Source organism: Caretta caretta, chromosome 5 (genome assembly GCF_965140235.1).
Source record: "Caretta caretta isolate rCarCar2 chromosome 5, rCarCar1.hap1, whole genome shotgun sequence".
In the NCBI taxonomy this organism is placed as follows: domain Eukaryota; kingdom Metazoa; phylum Chordata; order Testudines; family Cheloniidae; genus Caretta; species Caretta caretta.
In genome coordinates, this window is record NC_134210.1 from 122,847,460 (window position 1) to 122,866,646 (window position 19,187).

The following is a 19,187-nucleotide window of genomic DNA, read 5'->3' on the forward strand; positions in this document are numbered from 1 at the left end:
CAAGGGTCGGTCCTGGGGCCGGTTTTGTTCAATATCTTCATAAATGATCTGGAGGATGGTGTGGATTGCACTCTCAGCAAATTTGCGGATGATACTAAACTGGGAGGAGTGGTAGATACGCTGGAGGGGAGGGATAGGATACAGAAGGACCTAGACAAATTGGAGGATTGGGCCAAAAGAAATCTGATGAGGTTCAATAAGGATAAGTGCAGGGTCCTGCACTTAGGACGGAAGAACCCAATGCACAGCTACAGACTAGGGACCGAATGGCTAGGCAGCAGTTCTGCGGAAAAGGACCTAGGGGTGACAGTGGACGAGAAGCTGGATATGAGTCAGCAGTGTGCCCTTGTTGCCAAGAAGGCCAATGGCATTTTGGGATGTATAAGTAGGGGCATAGCGAGCAGATCGAGGGACGTGATCGTTCCCCTCTATTCGACATTGGTGAGGCCTCATCTGGAGTACTGTGTCCAGTTTTGGGCCCCACACTTCAAGAAGGATGTGGATAAATTGGAGAGAGTCCAGCGAAGGGCAACAAAAATGATTAGGGGTCTGGAACACATGAGTTATGAGGAGAGGCTGAGGGAGCTGGGATTGTTTAGCCTGCAGAAGAGAAGAATGAGGGGGGATTTGATAGCTGCTTTCAACTACCTGAAAGGGGGTTCCAAAGAGGATGGCTCTAGACTGTTCTCAGTGGTAGCAGATGACAGAACGAGGAGTAATGGTCTCAAGTTGCAGTGGGGGAGGTTTAGATTGGATATTAGGAAAAACTTTTTCACTAAGAGGGTGGTGAAACACTGGAATGCGTTACCTAGGGAGGTGGTAGAATCTCCTTCCTTAGAGGTTTTTAAGGTCAGGCTTGACAAAGCCCTGGCTGGGATGATTTAACTGGGAATTGGTCCTGCTTCGAGCAGGGGGTTGGACTAGATGACCTTCTGGGGTCCCTTCCAACCCTGATATTCTATGATTCTATGATTCTATGACAAAGGCAGGCTAAAGTTCCTTCTCTATCCCTGCAGCAAAACTTAGATAATTTCTCTGCCTAAAATAGATGGCACCTCTCCCATGGTATTTTTGGTTGAGGAGATCTGAGTGTTTCACTCCTATCTGCCTCATCAATGAGGACCACGTGAACCAACAAGCACTGCCAGGAATACTGGCAGCAGATTGCACGTTAGCACCCATTGTGTAAAAGAAGAAATTACCACTCTTCTCCAGCTGAAATTTACAAGAACCCCTTACTTCAATCCATTCCTCCCCACCAAAAAAAGGCAGCCTTGTGATCTCTTCTGACTCCGAGGGCTTGCCCCACAATCTAGGTTTGGTTGCATTTAAAAATAGGTGGGAAAACCTCCAAATATGTCGATAATACTATTTAAAGACCCATGGTTTGAGTATCCTGTTCTATGTTGAACCTACTCAGAGGCCTTAGAGTGGAGACAGATGGTCTTGACTGACAACTCCCTCCTGTCTGGAATTTCAACCTATCATCTTGCCCATGCCCAGGCTATATAAAAAACACTACTGCCAAAATCATGCCCCTCTGCAGAGGCCAGATCATCCTCTGCCTTAGGGCAGCTTTATACTGCTCCAGCGGTGAAAGGTTGCTTTCAGTACAGTAGATCAAACCCCTGGATGATCTGCCCTGCTTGAGGGGTTTCCCTGCAGAGCTTTGATAGCAGCTTTTACACCTCTCTTCCCATCTCTGCAACTGGAACAAGGGGCATGGCTGGGAGGAAGATGTGGCCATGCTGCCCTATATACTCTGGTACAACCTGAGTGCAATCGGGGACCTTTGAGGCTGTTGGCTCAGTGAACAGGAGCCTCAGGATGGGAGGGGTTCTACAGATGAGCATCTGGCCCAAAATAGCTCTGTTAGGTCCCTCTCCTCCTTTCTGTCAAGCTCAACTTCTAGGCTTTACACAGCTCAAGTCCTGCCTACATCTCTGCCATCAATTCCCACTAGTCTTCTTCTTCCTGCTGCCTATGCTTCTCCCAGGCCTGCTTCCTCCTTTGCCTGATGCTGCAAAGACTTGCTCCTGAGCTTACCTCTGTGGGCTGTGAGTAATCACACTGAGCTCAATGGGACTACTCCCATGAGTAAAGTTAGACAAGGGCATAAGCCTTTCTACAACTGGAGCCTAAATGTCCCTTCTATATTCCCCCGCCCCCCCACCACTCCCGGTCTTCTCATCTTTCCTTCACGCTATCCTGTACGCTGGAAACGCATAGGATGACCTCTTTCTCCTGACTTACATCCTTCCTTAAAAACACGCTTCTTCCGCAGCCTTTGGGTGTAATTTAGCACCTAGGGGCAAGGATGGTGCCTTCATCTGTTTATGTATAGCATATAGTACAGTGATTTATAATTCACAGACTTTAAGGCATGATGGACTATTAGATCACGTCCCCCTCTATTCGACATTGGTGAGGCCTCATCTGGAGTACTGTGTCCAGTTTTGGGCCCCACACTACAAGAAGGATGTGGATAAATTGGAAAGAGTCCAGCGAAGGGTAACAAAAATGATTAGGGGTCTGGAACACATGACTTATGAGGAGAGGCTGAGGGAACTGGAATTGTTTAGTCTGCGGAAGAGAAGAATGAGGGGGGATTTGATAGCTGCTTTCAACTACCTGAGAGGTGGTTCCAGAGAGGATGGTTCTAGACTATTCTCAGTGGTGGAAGAGGACAGGACAAGGAGTAATGGTCTCAAGTTGCAGTGGGGGAGGTTTAGGTTGGATATTAGGAAAAATTTTTTCACTAGGAGGGTGGTGAAACACTGGAATGCATTGCCTAGGGAGGTGGTGGAATCTCCTTCCTTAGAAGTTTTTAAGGTCAGGCTTGACAACGCCCTGGCTGGGATAATTTAATTGGGGATGGGTCCTGCTTTTGAGCAGGGGGTTGGACTAGATGACCTCCTGAGGTCCCTTCCAACCCTGATATTCTATGAGTCTATGATCTTCCACTCTGCTTGCGTAGCACAGGCCTTAATGCTATAATACAGCCCAATAACTTGTGTTTTGCTCAAAACATCCCTTCCAGAATGTCTTCAAATGAAGATGTCAAGAGATGGAGAATCCATCCAGCAATGGTGCCCAGTGAATAATAATAATAAAAAATACTAATGGAGGATACTGGTCTGCTTGGGTATTTTATAGAGCATGGGGATGGATGGGCTGGTTAGGTTAAAGTCAGAACGGAGCAACACAGACTAGCTTTTTTATTATTATTAGTTTACATACTATTGAATCAGAAGCAAAAGAACCAAACTACTACAAGAAAAACTACTCACACTGCTAGTGTTTCTTTTCCAGCTGGGGAAGCTCGTTAGAAAACCTGGTTGCCAAGCAAGTCCAGAGAAGCTTCGGCTGAAGGCTGGAAGTATTTGGTTGAGGTTTGGAGTAGGTTCTTAAGACAGTCTGGTTAGGAATGGAGAAACTGACCTGAAGTACTTACTCATGTTAATTAGGGCCTGATCTTGAGCTTAGGCACCACTGAGAAGTGAAATAACGTGTTTCATTTGGGGACAGCACAGTAGTATAAGCCTTGATGCAAAGCCCACTGATGTCAGTGGGAGTTTTCCCATTTACTTCAGTAGTCTCTGGATCAGTCCCCTACACGCATTACACCGTAAGTCTGAACACAGCCTCAGTGCTCTAATGCAGTGGTTTTCAATCTGGTGTCCACAGACTATGTCTAAGGGGTCTGCGAAGGGTTGTCATTACCATAGAACAGGAGTGTTCAACCTCTGGCCTGTGGACCCCTGGGGGTCTACAGACTATCTAAGATTTCCAAAGGGGTCTGCACCTCCATTTGAAATGTTTTAGGGGTCTGCAAATGAAAATCCCACTGTCCTAATGTGTTAGGACCGTTCCATGCCATCCTCATCTATGGCTGAAGACCAAGAAACTGGGATGTGATTTAGCCAATAGTTGGAGGCCTTAACATTAATCTCAGTGCCCTACATCTGTAAGGGGACTGTTGTCCCCTTACTAACATTCAGTGGGGGTGTTTTGGTCGGCTAGCTCCCACTACTAAAAGAAAGGCGAAGGGGCAATGGGAAATCAGGACCCTGAGACTGACAGTCCCCAGGAACAGTGGGGAGAGGCCAATGCTCCAGGTCAGCCTGATTGACAGGGCAGGTAGGCTAATCAGGGAGTCAGGAGGCCAGGGTGGAGGGTCCCATCCTCTGTGTGAGCTGGAATTGCCGGGGTCAGACAGAGTGGGGCCGAGCTAAGGAGAAAGCAGGGGCCCAAGGTGAGCTGCGGAGCAGAGATGTGCCAGCCACGGGGACCAGAAAAGCAGCCCAGGGAGCAGGTCAGTGCTGGGAGCAGAACTGCAGCAATCAGAGCCAGAGGGGCCAGAGAAGCAGCCCAGGGGGCTGGAGGCAGAGCAGCAGCAGCCGCCATGCTGAGGCAGAGTGGAGGAGCTGGAGCTGGGGCTGGTGCAGTCCGGAGCTGGGTGTGGTGAGCAGCTGGGGAGGGCGAGGGGGACCCTGGGCAGCGGGAGCAGCAAAGGGAGACGCCCCCAGCCAAGAGGCTCTGCAGGCCAGACTTGGAGGGGGATCGTAACCCCGACGGGGCGGGGGCAACGCTGGGAAGAAGGGCCCTGCCATCTAGAGGTCAGGATGCGTGACCACTGTCAGAGCAAGTGTCCAACCCGCAGCATCCCTGCAGCACAGCCAGGGCCTGGGTCTTGTGAGGAACAGGCTGAACTGCCCTGACGTTCCAGAGACGCTGGTGGTGATGTCCCTGTGCCGGGTTACAGGTTTTCCTTTAACCTTTCCCATTTTTTTCTTTATTTTAAAAAACTGATTGCTGTTTAATAAATTGTATTTGCCTTGAAATGTATGTAATGATCAGTGGGTCAGGGAAGCATCCAGTGCAGAGAGAGCACCCCGGGGTGGGGACACCTTAGCCCCTGCCCTAAGTGACCACGACACGACTGGGGGGTCGAGCCCCCCAGGAATCCTGGGCCCCGCCTTGTTGCGGTTATCAGGACTCTGCCAAACAGGAGAGTGGAAGGGGAGCCCTCGAGATCAGGCAGGCCTCTGGGTAAAGGGAGTGGAAGCGAGGACTCAGATCCTTCACTAGACCACTTCACCGGGGTAGCGTATAAGCCAGGAAAGTTCCCCACAATAGTGGGACCATTCCCCCACTTACACATCCTACCAATTCAGTGATGAATAGCAAGAACCAGTCTCTGGAGTGCAAGTTACTGCAGATAAATGATGGAATAAAAAAAACATGCATTATCCACCATTGGTGTTTAGTTCATAAGGGGCTGTCTGGCTAGGTGTGAATTTATAAAGCTTTCAGCTAACTCACAAACCTAAATGAAAAGTTCAGGATTCAGGCACATCATGTGCATTTGGGACATTGAATCTATAAACTAATTATTATGGTAGACACATCCATCAAAGCAATCTTTTCTATTTGTGAGACTTATCACACAGAGAATAAACTTACTCTGGGAAGTAATCTAAATGTAATCAACACAAGTTATTAATCTAAATTAAGAGTAATCATCATTTTATTGAACTGCTTATGAACACTGTGAGAGCACACCACACAAGGGGGAGGGTCTCTACGGTATGTGAAAGGAATTTGCAGCATTTGGTAGCATATGGCAGAGAGGTCAAAGATATAAATATTGTATGATGCCCTGTTGGCTGCATAAGCTATTGCAGGCTTTCCTTTCCCTCGCCTGCATATAGAGCGTGTTGGAAATTTTCTGACGGAATGCTTTTCTCAGAAAATTTGTGGAAACATTCCATGGGACTAGGTCTATTACAATTAAACCTTTGATGGAAACCAGGTTCCAGGAAACCAGGAAACGGAGCAGGGCATGGACGGTCTGGCCAAGTGGTCAGAGCTGGAGTCAGAGGCAGAGTCAGGAACCGAACAGGGTTGGAGGGGACTGGAGCAGAGCAGGCGCAAGGCTGGGAACAAGACAGGCACAGGAGAGATCACAGCCCCTGGCCTTAAGAGCAGGTCTGGTGATGCCCAAACCTTCAATCTCTCTGGTCACGCAATCACAGACATGAAGGTCGCTATCTTAAAACAAAAAAACTTCAAATCCAGACTCCAGCGAGAAACTGCTGAATTGGAATTCATTTGCAAATTGGATACTATTAATTTAGGCTTAAATAGAGACTGGGAGTGGCTAAGTCATTATGCAAGGTAGCCTGTTTCCTCTTGTTTTTTCCTACCCCCCCCCCCCCAGATGTTCTGGTTTAACTTGGATTTAAACTTGGAGAGTGGTCAGTTTAGATGAGCTATTACCAGCAGGAGAGTGAGTTTGTGTGTGTATGGGGGTGGGAGGGATGTGAGAAAACCTGGATTTATGCAGGAAATAGCCCGACTTGATTATGTAAAGAGTTGTCACTTTGGATGGGCTAGCACCAGCAGGAGAGTGAATTTGTGTGGGGGGGTGGAGGGTGAGAAAACCTGGATTTGTGCTGGAAATGGCCCACCTGATGATCACTTTAGATAAGCTATTACCAGCAGGACAGTGGGGTGGGAGGAGGTATTGTTTCATATTCTCTGTGTGTATATAAAGTCTGCTGCAGTTTCCACGGTATACATCTGATGAAGTGAGCTGTAGCTCACGAAAGCTCATGCTCAAATAAATTGGTTAGTCTCTAAGGTGCCACAAGTACTCCTTTTCTTTTTGCAAACCACCTGAGTGACTGAAAGGCAATCAGGGTGTTCAGCTGCAGGACAGCAACCTGGCCCCAGGCTCAGCTGCGGGCCCCGATTCCTGACACCAGGCACTTGACAGAAACTCACCTTGTTTCCTGTCAGCTTGCCTGCCCGCCCACCTGCCTTCCCCAAGCTCTCCTACTCCTCAGCAGCCCAGGCTCCAGGCAGATTGCCAGCTAGGCTGCCATGGAGGCAGGCAGGGCTTCCCGGCTCCTGGGTTCTGCACCAGCCTGACTCCAGCAGGCAGCCAGGGTCCCCCAAGGAGCTGGGCAAAGGGGAGCCCCCGGAGCATGCCGAAAAATTCCATGGAGGGTCTCCTGACACAGAACGTTCCAGTCTCTCTGACCAATTTGTCCCAATTCAGGATGAACATTTTCAAAAACTCTGAAGCTTTTCACAAGAGGGAGATTGCTTTCCAGCCAGCCCTACAGGCACACACTTCATGACCTGGACAGGAGAGGCGGAAGCACCCTAAAAAGGGTGGTGGTGGTGAGGGGGGCAGAGGTGCATGAACCATCTTCTCCCCAATGCCACCTCTTCTCTCCAAGGCCCTGCCCCCAGCTCACTCCTCTCTACGCCCTCCCCCTGTCATTTGTCCTTACAGCCAGTAAAATGTGGGAGGGCCATGGCCCCCGACCCACCCCTGTTTTGCTGCTCCTGGATCTGGAACTTCACAAGCCTCATGGATTCTTTAGAGGCCTAGCCTTTTGCTCACAGCAAGCATGAGTTAATAGATAGGCCCGTATGTGAATTACATATGATTTGGCCATTTGGGGCTCGGTGACATTTTTGTTACACGTTGTCTGAAGGTTTATGTTTATGTGATCTAGCTCCAAATAGCCACTGGGATCAGGGTCTTCTTGATGAAACGTGTTTGTGCGTCAGCTAAGGTTATTTCCAGTCAATGAAATGGTCAAGGATGATGCAGGAGGCAGATGGAAAAGCAATTCTGGGGTGATATTTGAATGGCAAAGTGAAAGGCACATTACACATAGAAAATGTGTAGTGGAGAAAGCGTGGCAGGGAACACTGACCGCATTGGGCTTGGATGGAACAGGGTGCAGAGGAAAAGCTTCTCATATCTACATCAGCACCAATGAAACCCAATCCAGCCCACTTCAGCAGGGCCTGCATAAACCCCACTGCCCTAATTACAACTAGACAGACACACTTCAGGTGGTTTCTTTTGCACACTTTTTAACATCTTAGAATGAGGATCACATACAGTTTGTGTGTTCCTCTGTAAGAAACATCATTCTTGAGTCTGTGCTACCAAAAAATAAAGGTTCTACGGAAAAACACTCTGGAAACAATGGACATAAAGATCAGCCGCCATATTTAAAGTTAACGGAGATTCTCTGGGTTACGCTGATGTCCTAGAGGAGAATTTGTTCTCCCATAAGGTTTTAAGCAAATGTATTGCAAGGCATAGTGTACAGCAGTCGTGCCATTTGTGTGGGTGCCACAGTAATACCAAAGCAACCCCCCCCAGCCACATCTCACAAATCATAAAAACAATAATCCCCACCCTGTATCGCTTAGCAACAAATTGTTACTATGCATCACCAGTTAAAACTGTAGATATAAATAATGGTGCAGAGGCACTTACCACCATCCTGGTGTGAGAAGCTCTGTAAAGACACAAATATGGGGATCAGTTAAGCCTTCATGTGATGTGAAGCCTCCAAGTTTTTCCTCTAGAATTATCTTGTGTTTGCTGTCTGCCTCTTTGAGGCTTATAAAGTGGGAGAGAACTACTGAGCTCTAAGGCTATATGTCTACACACTAATATCAGCAGTGGCTAGGGAATGCATAACTACACGCTGCAGTGAAAAGCAGACTGTGCGTAGCAATATGTGAAAGACTCGAGCAAGGGGGAAGCAGTGGGGAAAAGACTCAGCCTTTCCCAGCTGCCTCTCGCCCTGCCAGAGCCTTTCCTCCACCATCGCAGTCTTTCCCTGCAGTGGGGAAGAGCTCCACCCCCGGGACACCACGCTGCTAAAACCAGCAGTGTAAACAAGGAGCTATGGCTTGGGTGAATAGAGAGTTGTGCGGAGTATGTACTCACATATGTACCCACACCCTGCAGGTGTGACTTTCCTCACCTATGCCATGTGTTGCCAGCTACACTGCTATTCACACCAATGGGGGGGGGCACCTGCGTACATAGTCTACACACTGCCAACAGAAGTGTGAAGAGCAATGTACCTTGAGCTGGGCGGTGAGAGGAGAGGGATACTTAGTGTCATTGACATGACAATACCTGTTGGTCAAGCAATGTTCAAGAGTGTGGAATGTGGTCTGGATCCTCAGCTGGAGGATACCACAATGGAGCGAGCCCAATGAAGGGAAGAATACACACCCAGCTGCTATAGGAGAGATTGTCTATGTACAGGTACACTTCTGGACTGGCTGAGGGGGACACTTTTTATTATCTGGCTGCTGTCTCCTTAAGAGTGGCTGCAGGATTCCTGTACTTTCACTCCAGTGAAATGGAGAGCTCCCCACCTCTCCCCGAACTTCAACGGCACATCCTAAAAAAGCCGATGAAGTCCAGCACTCTTTGCAAAGGCAGGTGAGTAGCAAAATAACCCGCCCTAGATAGGTGGGTTTGAAAGCTCTGGAATTTGTTTGATCTTGCTCAGTCCACATCTTATTAGACTCTCCACAGCTATTCTCCCACCGTGCAAAGGCACATAACACTGCAAAATCTGCTTTCAATCAGTATTACACCATGGCTTCACTCTCTTTGAGACTGAATCTTTTTTTGTACCTTTTGAAAGTCCTCAAAGGATTTCTCTGTCTCCTTTAGTTTCTCCAAGATGATTTGCTCTTTGGCAGATATCTGGGATTCTTCACTTTCTAGCGTCTCTATTTCTTGTTCCAGCCTGGAAGACATGGAAAAACCATCCATCATTTATTGCAGTGGCATACTAGATATCTGAAGGCAGCATCAACCTGGGAAGTGAGCTTTGGCTTCCTAGCTGCAAAGGAATTAATCAGGATCTTAAATAGGTCAGGAGACAGTGGGAGAATTTCAAAATCTTGTTCAAAAATGGTTTTTTGGCATAGTAGGAGGTTAGAGGGAAGACAGGGCTTAGAGCATTTGTGGTATAGAAAGGTCTACGTCAAAAAGATGGGAATTTTGGATATGATCGACTTGTCTCAGAACATTTGTCTGTTAATTTAACACCCCCCCCCCGCCTCCTTCTCCATTTTGGAAATCTCAGTGGGGCAGGTATATAAACATGCAATAATACTTGGAGGAATAAATATCTCCAAATCCTTCCACACCATAAAGGACGGAACTGGAAACAGCTGCTGGAGGCTGGCAGGGCACCAGCCCCATTGATATGATTTCCTGAGCTTGTGTGGTGCTTGTTTCCAGCAGACAGGGCCTTCACTTGGGTAGGATTCTCAGTTTAAACTTTCTATCTTTCCTATTGTCTTTGGATGATAATGGGGGCAGAACCCTATCAGCCTGCAGGTAATACATACCTGCCTAGAAAAGCCCTGGAGAGTGATCCTTAGAGATGCTAAATACCCATAATGCTCATTGATTTCATTGGGAGTTGTGGGCACTCAGCACTCTTCAAAGTAGGGCAAGAATGATTTTATATTATAGCTATATAGGGCCAGATCCCCCACTGGTGTAAGTCAGCCTCACTCCATTGACTTCAGTGGTTTACACCAATGAAGGATCTAGTTCACAATTTTTCTGGACATACCCTAACTTACATACAACATTATCACTATTTCTGCACCATCCATAAAAAAATTAATTGCCATATTGAATGTTTGATTTGAGCAAAAGCCGAAGTCTCAAAACGGGGATGTCTGAAGTTCAGAAAGCCCACTGACTTCAGCGAGAACTATGGCTGTTCAGCACCTCTTATGGATGTAGGAGTCTCACATGAGGCACCCAAACATGAAAATTTGGCTTCTATTTCTTTTCTCGCAGGGCTACAAGACAGACATTATGGCTGAGAATGCGTTACATAGGAGAGTCAGCCCGTCACTGACCAGAGCACTCTTTAGAACACTCCTAACTCAACAAATACACTGGAAATGGACATCAGCAGAACCAGAGTACTAGTCACAAGATGGCTAGCTCCTGTCCCGTCTTTTCCCTTGGCAATGCTCAGTTACCCAGGCATGTTTATACCTCAAAGATGAAGATATATGAATTCCCTTTACCTTGTGGCCTGATGAATTTACACTGCGGAGATGGGTGCACACATATTCATTTTTTTGCGAAGTCAGTCGTTTGCAGCATTCAGTATTACAGAGTCTGTAATGATGTTTGCTGCTAGCCAAATGATTTCAGGTGGCCCGGTAGGTAGGGAAAAAGAAAGTGCATCTGACAAAGCCAGAAAATTGCAGTGGGAGAATTAACTCCTTTCCCCTTTTAAACAAACCAGAACTAGTCAATCTATTATCCCACTGAAGTCAATGGAATAAGATGTTACTCAAGTATGAGTAAGGGTATCTAAATCTGGTCCATAATAATAGAGGGTGGTGTTAAATGCATCATTTCCTGGATACCAGCTCAGATTTCTGGAGAAGAGGTTTGTCATGGTTGATTCAAGCCAGAAGAGAAAGTTTGTTTCAACCACAAAAAAAGCTCTCAGCTTTTGCTTTGATTTTCTTTTATGGCTTAGTGGGCTGTTTGCTGTCTCAGTTTTACTCCGTGATGTCTTTCCCTCCCCCTCCTTCCATTCTCTCCCAAAGTCCCTGCTGCTTTCATGCCAGACTGCCTGCCTGCTGCCCCAGTTAAAAGAACAGTCAGGCCGATGCAACAGTAGATCAACCTCTTTCTGCACATATTGCTCTCGGCTTTCTTTAACCCCTTCTTGATTCTCTTAAGAAGCAGTAAGAGCCACAAGGGGGAAGAAAGAAACTAGGGGAAGCTATCAGGGTAGATCAGGGAGATGAAGGGACATGGATTTTTAGTCTGACGCTAAATAAGTATGCTTGTAACAGCTGCCACAAGTGTAAAATGGCATAACCCCATTAAAGGCAATGGAGATATGCTGATTTGCACCAGCTGAGGATCTAGCCCTAAAACGGGTACTCTGAAGAGCTGGTCCACTCTTGAAAAAAAATCTGTCTGGTCAGCTGAAATGCTGGGCCTCCTGTCCCTGCTCTTCCTCACTATGAACTATCTGAGCAGTGCTGGACGTTCCTGGAATGTCCAGGTAAGATGTACCCCATTTGCTGCCGAACGGAGCAGACGCAGTCAGGGCAGTGACAACGTGTCACGTTCCTTGCAGTACCCAAGACGGTGAGGCACCTCGCTACCACCGGCCCTTAGCGTGAAGAAGTCTAGCCCGTACCTGCCACAGGCAACATGAGCACTTCCCTCCAGGCTTCCACAGGCCTCATTCTCTGACGGGTTAGCGACAGGCTTACTCCAACCCCGAGTCCTCCGAGCATCCCCAATAGTGTCCAGCCCCATCTCCGCTGGGCACTTACAGCATTACCAAACCTGCTGTTCCCAAAGGAACAGTACAGCACAGCTTACTAGTTACACCCAGGAACACAGCTTCTGCGTAACACTCGGCACTTAGGTCGGTTTATAGTGAAAACAAGATGAAGTTTATTTAACGAAGAACAGAGATTCATATGGTTGCAAACGGGTATATGGGAAACAAAGGGTACACATAAAACAAAGTCACAGCACACATTCTAGAGCAGGGGTGGGCAAACTTTTTGGCCTGAGGGTCATATCTGGGTGGGGAAATTGTATGCAGAGCCATGAATGTAGGTCTGGGGCAGGGGGTTGGGGTGTGGGAGGGAGTGTAGGGTGTGTGTGTGGGGGGTGCGGTGTGCAGGAAGGGGCTCATGGCAAGGGGTTGGGGTGCAGGAAGGGTGCAGCAGAGGGCTCAGGGCAGGGGCGCAAGAGGGTGTGGCGTGCAGGAGGGGGCTCAGGGCAGGGGGTTGGGGTGCAGGCTCGAGCGCCTCCGGGGTGGAAGTGGCACGCAGCAGGGCTAAGGCAGGGAGCCTGCCCTGGCCCCGCACCACTCCTGAAAGTGGCCAGTATCTGCAGCAGGGGCTCCTAAGGGTGGGGTGGGGCAGGGAGTGCCGCCACGTGCTGCCCTCGCCTGTGGGTACCACGCCTGAAGCTCCCATTGGCCACGGTTCCCCATTCCCAGCCAATAGGAGCTGGAGGGGGCGGTGCCTGCAGGCGAAGGCAGTGCACAGAGCCCTCTGTCCCCCCTCCCCGAGAGGCTGTAGGAACATGGTGCCGGCCACTTCTGGGAGTGGCACAGGGCCATGGCAGGCAGGGAGTCTGCTTTAGCCCCACTGCGCCAGGCAATCCTGCAGGCTGGATTGAAAGCCCTGACAGGCCCGCAGGCTGTAGTTTGCCTTCCCCTGTTCTAGAGCCTAAACTTAGCTAACAAGGTGCCCTTTTCTCTAATAAGGTACCAGCCACCCCAAAATCCTTCTCACCATGTTTTTCAACCAGGAGAGCTGAGACCCTTCTTTTGTGAGGCCAAGACAGCTCACAGCCTGCCTCCCCTGATGAGGGATAACTGCGGGGGGGGGGGTTCATCTGCACCCCAGATATAGTTCCAAAAGTTCATTGTCTCTACTCCCTAAGAGGATAACCTCTGCTGGATTTGTTTTTCCCTGCAGCGCCCACAACCTATTGATCAGCATTTTGCTCAGGTGGTGAATGGGCATCTATTGTGAACTATACAATACTCACTTTGCATACACAACCAGCCAGAGAGAGAGAAGCATCTCTTCCTGCCTACCTGCCAAGAATATGTGGCTCACTTTTTGGTGACCTGCCTTAACTCCCAGACCTAGAGAACATAATTTTTAGTATATACACACACAGAGAACTCCTCATCTATTTTCCATGCACACGTCCAACAATGAGTATGACCATCAGTGCAACTAGTATGTAGATCCTAGACCCGGGGAACCCTGTAACCCTTGTGCATCCCTGGGCCCTCTGTCAGTTGGTACAAAGAGGTTACTGAATCATGCTATTGAGGGACAACAGCAGCACACAGGTGATCTACCATGTGTGAAGGCCCATGTTAAGTTTCCAGTTTTGTCTGAAATAGTGTTACCTCATTATTTGCGGCATTCTCTATGCTTACTAGAGTGACGTTATGTTACCAAGTTATCTAAGGCAATTAAAAAGATGAAGGGAAATGGGAGAACACGTGTATTTATTTGTAATGTGTGCTTCACTGTATTATGCAGGTGTCGCATACGTTATGAGAAAGCAGTCATTCTGCTACAGAGGACTGCATTCTCTTGCTTAAGCTGCATTTTTAGCTGGTGAAGTATTCTTGAAGAGCCAGTAGCAAAAGGGATAAAGTGTGGGACAAGCCTTGCTTTGCGGTCTGTATTTCTGTGCTAATTCCAAGGCTTTGGAAATGGTGTGCGTGCGCGTGTGTGGTCTGTATTCTTTTTTACTTCATGATACAATGAACACATGCAAACCTGAGTTTAACACTACACACTTACATACCATCTGTGATCTAACTAGAATTACCACAAACTAGAGTACACACACCCCTTTTATACCTCCTGAATAATTTCCTCCTGAATAAATAGGTCTTCACTATCATTTGACACCTGGGAAGGAGACCCTGATAATTTCCTGTTCTTGGCTTCTTTGTAGATTTCAGGCTGGAATTTCAAAGATGACTGCACCTGTAACGCCAGCCAAGTAAGCAACAACACAGCTTGGAATTCTGCAGGGAATACCCGAGTGGGAAAAGGGATAAAGGGATAGGATAAAGGCAGTGTGAAAAACTGACTGGTTAATGTTATTGCCCCTTGGCCTGAGCAGTTTGCCAATATTTGGGGCCTTGCCAGGTTGTTTCCATTAGGAGAAGTCCTATTCCCCTGAACACAGTATGAATCAAACTGGAGGCAGTTTCCTTGTTCAGAAATGTAAGTCAGCTTTTCAAATAAGTACTGTTACCAAGAGAAGCTCTGCCTCCCGGGGCCATTGCTTTTCTTGTTGTCTCCCTGCTATTCGTTTCCTTCCAAACACAGATACAGACTATGCAGCGACACCCAGTCAATGCCCCAGCTCCTGCAACTGCAGTCAGTCTTCAGGAAAACCCCTAGGGCCTCATGGCTTAGCTTCTACTCAGGACTTCCATGATAGTCCAGGCCTTGAAGCATAGAATGTCAGGGTTGGAAGGGACCTCAGGAGTTCATCTAGTCCAACCCCCTGCTCAAAGCAGGACCAGCCCCAATTAGGTCATCCCAGCCAGGGCTTTGTCAAGCCTGACCTTACAAACCTCTAAGGAAGGAGATTCCACCACCTCCCTAGGTAACCCATTCCAGTGCTTCACCACCCTCCTAGTGAAAAAGTTTTTCCTAATATCCAACCTAAGTCTCCCCCACCGCAACTTGAGACCCTTACTCCTTGTTCTGTTATCTGCTACCGCTGAGAATAGTCTAGATCCATCCTCTTTGGAACCCCCTTTCAAGTAGTTGAAAGCAGCTATCTAATCCCCCCCTTGTTCTTCTCTTCTGCAGACTAAATAATCCCAGTTCCCTCAGCCTCTCCTCATAACTCATGTATTTCAGCCCCCTAATTATTTTTGTTGCCCTCCACTGGACTCTTTCCAATTTTTCCACATCCTTCTTGTAGTGTGGGGCCCAAAACTGGACACAGTACTCCATCAATGCCAAATAGAGGGGAATGAGGCCTCACCAATGCCAAATAGAGGGCAATGCTCCTACTTATACAGCCTGAAATGTCGTTAGCCTTCTTGGCAACAAGGGCACACTGTTGACTCATATCCAGCTTCTCATCCACTGTAACCCCTAGGTCCTTTTCTGCAGAACTGTTGCCTAGCCACTTGGTCCCCAGCCTGTAGCAGTGCATGGGATTCTTCCGTCCTAAGTGCAGGACTCTGCACTTGTCCTTGTTGAGCCTCATCAGAGTTCTTTTGGCCCAATCCTCCAATTTGTCTAGGCCCCTCTGTATCCTATCCCTACCCTCCAGCATATCTACCACTCCTTCCAGTTTAGTGTCATCTGCAAACTTGCTGAGGGTGCAATCCACCCCATCCTCCGGATCATTAATGAAGATATTGAACAAAACCGGCCCCAGGACTGACCCTTGGGGCACTCCGCTTGATACCGGCTGCCAACTAGACATAGAGCCATTGATCACTACCCAGTAAGCCCGATGATCCAGCTGGCTTTCTATCCACATGGCTTCTAGGGTTTCAGCTATTTTGCCCCTGCACCCCATATTCTTTGCAGTGATATTAGGATATGATTAGGACTTAATTATGATGTATTTTATGCAAGATAAGTCATGGGAGGGGTCACTGGAAAAGTTATGATTTGCTGAATATGATTATCCTATTTATGTGCATATATCATTTTTGTATCTGACGTTACGAATATTGACTATGTATCTGTATTTTAAATGTAGTTACACCTGGATAATGCCCACTAGACAAGAAGCTTTCAGTCTACATAGTGGGTGGGGAAGGGCCTATTCAGGGCAATGAGCCATTAGGAAAAAACAGTAGGCCTTAGGAGAAGCTTATCCCCCATCTGGTGATCTTTCCTGTGAATGCTCTAAACAGCCTGTAAGTAATGGCTGCTATGAACCTACAAGGACATGTGATCAGACCACATCTCTGGACTCCATCTTGGGATTTCAGTATTTTTGCACAGGCTGGTCTGGGAACCAAGCTTTGGAACAAAGGGTTCCCGCCCTAGGAAAAAGCTATATAAGGCAAGGAGTGACATCATCGGGGGATCTTCACTCCCCACACAAAAAGACTCCTGGAAACACCTGAGAAACAAAGACTGAACTGGAGGAAGTGCTGGACCCAGGCTGAAGGGATTTCTGGGCTGTAAAGTAAGTGCAGCTTGCCCCTTAAGAATTTGCAGCCTCCTTGTATCATCTCTTAGATAGGGTGAGAATCTGCTAATTCATATCCAATTTAGTATATTAAGCTTAGTTGGCATTTTTTGTTTATTTGCTAGGTAATCTGCTTTGATCTGTTTGCTATCACTTAAAATCTATCTTTTGTAGTTAATAAACTGGTTTTGGCCTTATCTAAACCAGTGAGTTGGAGTGAAGTGTATGGGAATCATAGCTCACGAGGCAAAGGCTGTTGCATATTCTTCTCTACCTTGAGGGAGGCTTGCTTGTATGTGCATGCCCGTAGCCATAACAAATGTCCACACCTAGCATGGTCACAAACTGTGCTATAAAATTATGCGATGGCCTAGTTACTGCCCTGGTCTAACATGGTTTGAGAAGAATTGTCTAGGTAACAGTTGGACTGGGAACAACTGTATTAAATTAAGAACTCTATCTCCCCCTGAAAGAGAAGAACTCGAGCCCCATCCCCGAGCAAGGGAAGAGACGAGACCCTTCTACACAGATACCCTGTCTCTTAGGCAGCATTTTCCTGCTTACGAGCCCCTCTTATGTACCTCACATCCCTGGCTGAAGGAGGAAAGACTCCCCAGCTGAGGATCCTCTCTCTCTCACAGGCAGGTATATGAAATAATCCCTTTCCACATAAACTTTGTCTTATCCCCCATGCTCCAGCTACACCCTCTCAGTCTAAGATTCCTCTTCATTTCCCTCCACAAAAATGGATCTCCTCATCTCCATCTCAGCTGGCAGCCCAGGGACCTTCTCCCCCCCCCCCGCCCAATTGGCTCTTTAGCCCCCCTTTGTTCTCCTCAGGGTTAGCCCATTCCCCTATCTTCATTCTTTGGGAGGACGATAGGCCTGCTGCCCCACAATACACAGGTAAAGTCTTGAAGGGCAACAGAACTCAGATCATAATGGACCTTGCTAGCAAACACACTGCTAAGGGAAATCCTGCATGTAGAAAACCATACCTCGTGTGGGTGGGGCTGATGGCTGGAAAGGCACAGCAGGAGGGGAGGTAGCCAGCCAATGCTCCCTACGTGGACATTAGGAGGAGAAAGACTCTCTCAGCTCCTTAGACTCCAAGGAGGTCATGGAGAAGGGGGCAGACTCATCTGAGCTATGTGAACAGAAGGGGAGCCAAGTAAAGAGACAGTCTAGGCGTGGGGGTAGAGGAGAACAGCCAAGGATGGCGGGGAACAGAAAGGGACATCTGCATACACACATATGGGGGGCCTGTCTCCCAGCCACCCAGAGGATGAAGTCTCAGACTGTGGGTCTCCTCCAACCTGAACCATGGGATCACCATCTCTCTGCTGCCCACACCAAAAAGGAGGGGCCCTGCCGCTCTGGCTTTCCCTCTTTCCCCTGCCAGGAGACAGAAATTGTCTAATGAAGGGAGTCTCTTCTCGTCTGTACCCCGTCCCAACCGCAACACATGTACACACCGTGAATGCAGGTCTGAGCAGAATTCAGTGTGGCTGATGTCGGATGGGTCTGCCACATGCTGTTCTGCAGTGAGGATGCACAGATCCATGAGCAGCAGAACTGCTTCAGTTTTAAAATATAGCCTCCTCGAGCCTGGTTAGTTAACTTCAGTAGTGTAAATTGGTCCTAGAGAGACTGATGCCTGGGAAAAGTCTTGCGTATTTTGTTTTGAAGATATCATGGTTTCAGTGCTATAAATAGAGACATTAACAGCAAGAAGATTAAACTTTTAAGAAAGATTGATCAGGTCTCTTTTGTCCATGCCAGCTATGCATAAACCCGAGACAGCTCTGTGGAGCAATCATATCATTTCTGCAAGGAAGGTAGCAATGCAATGGCAATTATGAACTCTTATTTATGTATGTACATACGTACACACCAGAGGAAAAACCACTCAGCAGCAGCAATGAGGAAAGGTCTGCTTGGCCAGAACTTCAAGATTCAAGACACAAGGATCCAGAACATGAGTGGGGAAACAGGAAAGGCTTTATAAGCAAGAAAATAACTTGCAGGGGAAAGGAATGATGAGGGTAAATGTGGAACAGTAGGCTGTGCACTGACATGTCACCTCTACTAACTTAGTTACACATTCATCTCTAGCCACCATCTTGGCCAAACACACCAGGGACCTGTAGAGCTAAAAGAATGAGATGCTAGAGCTTGAGCTAAAGAGGCAGGCTGTCAAGCTGAGAACTGTAACAGACCCAAAACCCATGGGGCAGAGGATGCAGTTCTCACTTACTTCAGTGCTTCTCACAGGGGTGAATTTATCTACCATTAGCTCAGCGACCATCCTTGGTTCTAGCCCCAACTGGGCTTTGGACCACCTCACAGAAGCAGACAATGTGGAGGAGTCTGTTTTATTCTATGCAGGTTCTTGTACCGTTCTGGCAGAGCTAAGCTTCGAATCCTTTTGTCATAACCACAAAACCACCCATCTGCTCTAAGAGAATGTGCTAGTCCCATAGCAGGGGTTAACACCAGAGCCACACAGCTGGAAACCAAGAATCTTAAACTGCTGGACCATTTATCTATGTGCCATGTCTATTAATAGTGCCTTCTCTACAGTGACCTCAGACAGACCAGGAGAGGCACATGGATTTGG

At 47.8% G+C, this 19,187-nt stretch overlaps 1 protein-coding gene across 5 annotated transcripts in view; it reads right to left on the reverse strand.

Annotated features, from left to right (window-relative positions):
* The window catches only part of PALM2AKAP2 (PALM2 and AKAP2 fusion), a 388,058-nt gene that overhangs the window by 212,987 nt on the left and 155,884 nt on the right, over nucleotides 1–19,187 (reverse strand). For all 5 annotated transcript variants that reach the window (XM_048849554.2, XM_048849553.2, XM_048849551.2 and 2 more), the window contains exons 4-5: nucleotides 9,476–9,590; nucleotides 8,312–8,333 (exon numbers count right to left, since the gene is read on the reverse strand). In XM_048849554.2, the coding sequence (XP_048705511.2) occupies nucleotides 8,312–8,333; nucleotides 9,476–9,590 (137 nt within the window). The remainder of the gene's footprint in view (nucleotides 1–8,311; nucleotides 8,334–9,475; nucleotides 9,591–19,187) is intronic.